Raw genomic sequence first — 4,848 nt, 5'->3', positions numbered from 1 at the left:
GTGGAAAAAAGATTCAGTGTGAGCAGCTGTGATGGAGCAGATAATCCACCTGTAGAGGTGAAGATGATGAAGATGAGGAGTGGCTGACAGGAAGCAGGTTTAACGGATCAGAACCTACAGTGTGTGATTCTGCAGCTCCTTCAGTCAGACTTTCCATCCAAACGGAATCACTTCATTTTCCTTCTTTAAAAAACTTCATCCTTTAGTTTCTGTTTCTGACAGAAAATGTCAAACTTTTTTTCCTGCTTCCTGTTTTAAATCTTCATCTGATTTAGTTTCACTTTCTGTTCATGGTAATAAAAGGAGGAGAAATGTTTCCTCTTTTGAGGCTGGTCTGCAGCTCCATCCCTCCATCTGGTGTCCTGATAGAAGTCCAGCAGCTGAAGGCAGGCTTCCTCTTCCTCACTGCTGTCTGACTGCATTCCATCTGACTCTGATATGAAGCAGAAACTCAGAGCCAAGCAGAGGAGGAGGCAGCAGATGATGGAAAGGAGGATTTCAGTAGATGTCAAGATGAATGATGTGTGTTTCCTCTGCAGGTGAAGGTACGAAAGTGGTGTTGATAGCTGATGTGAATCCAGCATCATGGATCAGGACATGAGAGGAGGGAGTCCCTCCCTCTGTAATAAACCGACTCAGAGGTGAGATGTCCATCTCTAACTGCCCATGACTCTTCTCCATGTCAGAGATCACAACTCACATCACCAAACATCTGGATTCACAGGAACCAGCCTGGACCTGGACCTGGACTTAGACCAGAACCCAGCTGTGTCTCCATGAAGAGCGACTGGCCGATGGAGAAACCTCCTGATCTAAGATCAGACCAGCAGTGAGTATCAGAGTCCAGTGGAAGTTGGATCAGGTTTCAGATGAAAACCAGTTTCAGGTTCATCATTTCTGGACGTCTCTGCTGAGATGAATCTGCAGCATCATGATCGTCATGTGATAGATTTGATTTGTCTCCCAGATTCTTCTGCAAAATAAATGTTGAACAATTTCAGAATTCAGCTGTGAAATGATTAAACCATCTTTATTCACAGGAATCAACCTGGACCTGGACCTGGACCTGGATTTGAACTTGGACTGAGACCTACACCTAGACCTAGATCTGATCCTAGATGTAGAAATAAGATTATATCTGAACCTAAATCCTACTGTGTGTCCATGAAGGGCAGCCAGTCGATGGGAGATTTACCTAATTTCCAACAAAGTCATGGATCTATCAGACAGTAAGTAGTTGTCAGTATTAAAATGTAAAAGTTGAAGCTGAACTCTCAGAATCAGGTTTTACTGTGAATCTTTGCTGCTGCATCATCTGATCTGATTCATCACATCTGAACATCCTGCATCCTCCAATAACTCTAGAAGCACAAACAGCTGCAGTTTGATCCTAAATCCAGTCACATCAGTCTGAATTCATCTGGTTCAGTTCTTTCAAACTCAGCTGTGTTTCAAAGCTTCATGTTTCCAGTGTGTGAGGGAGCCTCCTCCTTACTGGTCATACTGGATGTTACATACGAGTCCGTCTCCTCTGAAGTCCACTGATCACATGGAACGTGGAGCTGACACACTTTCTTCACACAGTCTTTGCAGCTGCAGCTGTCTGTGATGCAGCAGATTAAAGTTCAGCTCCAAGGTCTTCATCAGCTGGAGAAAGTCCAGTCAGTTCAGAGATCATTAGCTGTGGAAGCTGCCACACATCTGGTGGCTCTCTTCCCTGAAAAAAGCTGAGCAGCTTCCTCAGATCAGCTGTGTCATCAAAGTCTTTCAGTTTTGTCTCCTCCTGGACCGTAAGCCAACGATCAAAGCAGAGACACATCAGCTTCATCAGCTGAGATCTGCTGCAGCTTTCAGGAGAAGATGTGGACATGAAACCAGGCTGGATGAAGAAAGAAGAACATGTTGGTGTCTGAATGAGCTGCTGCTGCTTTTCTGGAACTTTCTGGGACATCAGTCTGACTCTGTTGGAGCTTCTAACATCTATGACTTCTAACAGAGTGAGCTGCTTCTTAGATGAAGTCCTAACTTTCCTCCTCCATGGTTCCACCTCCAATAAGCAGCTGCAGCTCCTGGTTTCTGGATCTCTGATCAGACAGCTGGCTGCAGAATCTCTGCAAGAAATCAGGAGGGAATGTTGCAGGAATTTGTCTTCTCACCTGCATCCAGAACATTTCTGGAACATTTCAAGGCTGCAGTTCATGTGTGAAAACAGCTTCATTGAACAGCATTAAAGTTCACGTCCAAAGTCAGAAATCTGTGTTTTCTATTTATTTTAGTTCAGCAGAATTTTCCATCAAAATGAGCTCAAACATTTTCCAATGATTCATTCTCTCCACATAGATCTGTTCACATCATCCTGTTAAAGTTCTTTTCTTTCTTTTTAATTCCACTGTTTACCTGCAAACATCAGATGTTCCAGTGTTGCTTGTTTCCAGTGTAGTTTGTCAACTAAAGAGCAGAATTCATCTGATCAACCAACCAGTAAAGACTTTATCAGAGAATTAGAATTCAATTCAATTTCTTTATTGTCCCCAAAGGGAAATTGATTTCGCAGCCAAAACACACACATAGGACAGACATCACAACAAAACATCACCAAATAAAATCAGAACCGAAGGCATATGTCAAAAAGAGAGATTCTCACAATTCAAAAACATTAAATGAGCTTAAAAAACATTAAATGAGCTTAAAATAAGTTAAATAGAGTCACAGCTAAAAAACAAAATAAAACAACTCTGTCATCTTAGGGCATTACTCTTAAGTATTTGAACAGCAGTAGGGACAAATGACACTTTAAGTCTCTTTGTCCTCCCCAAAGTGGCCTTGAAGCGACGGCCAGAAGGTAATAAAATGAACTCATTCTGGAGAGGGTGGTTTGGGCAGTCTAATATAGAATGGGCTTTCCTCAACACATTTTTATTAAAAATGGACAGAAGACCCTCCTGCTGGAATCCAGAAACTTTGCCAGCAGCTTTGACTAGACGACCTAAGCGGTTTTTATCTGCCAAACTTAGGCTCCCGAACCAAGCAATAATACAAAAGGATAAAACCGATTCAATTACACTTTTGTAAAAAAGAGACAACATTTTAGTGCAAACGTTAAAAGACCTCATCTTTCTTAAAAAGAATAACCTCTTATGAACTTTTTTTGAGGTTAAGTCAATGTGAGACTAAAAACATAATTTGTTGTCGAAGACCACACCCAAGTATTTATAACTGTCTACCTCCTCGATGGCAGCTGCTTTAATAAAAGTAGACGGGGGGTTTGACGGAGACTTTCTAAAATCAATAACCATATCTTTGGTTTTGGACACATTTATATGGAGGGAGGAGTTTTCACACCAGCTCACAAAATTATCCACGATCTGCCCATGTGCTGTCTCACCTTCCTGAAGAAGGCTAACGATGGCCGAGTCGTCAGCAAACTCTAAAATATATCTGTTATTAACATTACTGCGACACTCGTCAGTGTACAGAATGTATAGAAGAGGAGAAAGACAACAACCCTGTGGAGAACCTGTGGAAGGTGGGAGCACATTAGAAAACGTGCCATTCACCTTCACACATTGGGACCTATTCGTAAGAAAATCTAAAATCCAGTCAGTTAAATTAGGATGAATCTTAAAATCAGTAAGCCTTTCAACCAATAAATAGGGTTGCAAAGAGTTAAATGCGGATGAAAAATCCACAAACAAAACTCTGGCTTGAGTTTTGGTGCCTTCCAGGTGTTTTAACAACAAATGTAAAAGGGTAACCACAGCATCCTCCACACCTCTACCCGCCCTGTATACGCAAACTGGAATGGATCAAGGTACTTTTCTACCTGGGATAAAACTTCTTTTTGAATAATTTTTTCAAAAGACTTTATAACAAGAGAGGTCAACGCTACGGGTCTAAAATCATTTAAAACAACAGGGGAGCTGCACTTAGGCACAGGAACAATTACAGAATGTTTCCAGATCTTGGGAACCTTTTGCAGCTTTAAAGATTGCATGAAGATATAATGAAAAATCACACTTAGCTGATCTGCACATAATTTTAACACCTTCCCACAGATATAATCATTTCCAGGGCTCTTTGCCTTAGTATGCCTCAGCTGATTAGCCACCTCTTTAACATCAAAGGAGAAAGATGGAAGAGCAGCAGTCTTTCCCTTTAAAGCATCCAGGTGTTCAGTACCATCAACATTTTCAAAACGAAGAAAGAATTTATTAAGACCATCTGCTAAGTGTTTATCAGAGTTAAAACCATCCGGAGAAATATTGCAGTTACTCTTTGTCTGCATTCCCGTCATGGTTTTCATTCCAGACCAAGCTCTCTTAACATTATTACTGCGGAATTCTGCTTCAATCCTTTCCTTATACCTTAGTTTAGACTTGTGTATTTCTGTTCTCGCTGCCTTTTTCCATTCCCTTTCAGCAAGTAAGTCCCCCTCTCTGAACGCTTTTTTCCTCTTGAGAATCATGTCCTTAATGTCCTTGGAAAGCCATGGTTTATTGTTCGGGAATATCTTAATAACTCTAGAAGGAATCACAGAGTCTTTGCAAAACGAAATATAACTGCACACCACATCAGTCAGTTCATCCAGATCAGAAGAGCTCTCCTGAAAGACGGACCAATCAGTACAGTCAAAGCACCCTTGTAGAGCATGAGAACTGTCATCTGTCCAAATTTTGACTTGCTTCACACAAGACTTTTCTCTTGTCAACACAGATCTATAGGCAGGTAAAAGGTGAACAGTATTATGGTCTGAAGATCCCAACGCAGGACCCGCCACAGATTTATACGCCCCCTTAATAGGACCGTAGCATAGATCCAGGGTTCTGTTATGGTGAGTGTGGCAGGTGA

At 41.4% G+C, this 4,848-nt stretch overlaps 1 protein-coding gene across 1 annotated transcript in view; it reads left to right on the top strand.

Moving 5' to 3' along the window:
* Positions 1–584: 584 nt before the first annotated feature.
* Positions 585–4,848, top strand: part of LOC121648707 (NLR family CARD domain-containing protein 3-like) — a gene marked incomplete at its 3' end in the record, with an annotated part of 98,602 nt that continues 94,338 nt past the window's right edge. Inside the window, 2 exon segments of the mRNA XM_041998988.1 lie at positions 585–641; positions 725–829. Of these exon segments, the coding sequence (XP_041854922.1) occupies positions 586–641; positions 725–829 (161 nt within the window).

This window comes from Melanotaenia boesemani, chromosome 2 (genome assembly GCF_017639745.1).
Source record: "Melanotaenia boesemani isolate fMelBoe1 chromosome 2, fMelBoe1.pri, whole genome shotgun sequence".
Lineage (NCBI taxonomy): Eukaryota > Metazoa > Chordata > Actinopteri > Atheriniformes > Melanotaeniidae > Melanotaenia > Melanotaenia boesemani.
The sequence above is the reverse complement of the archived record's forward strand: the minus strand, read 5'-3'. Positions and strand labels throughout refer to the sequence as shown.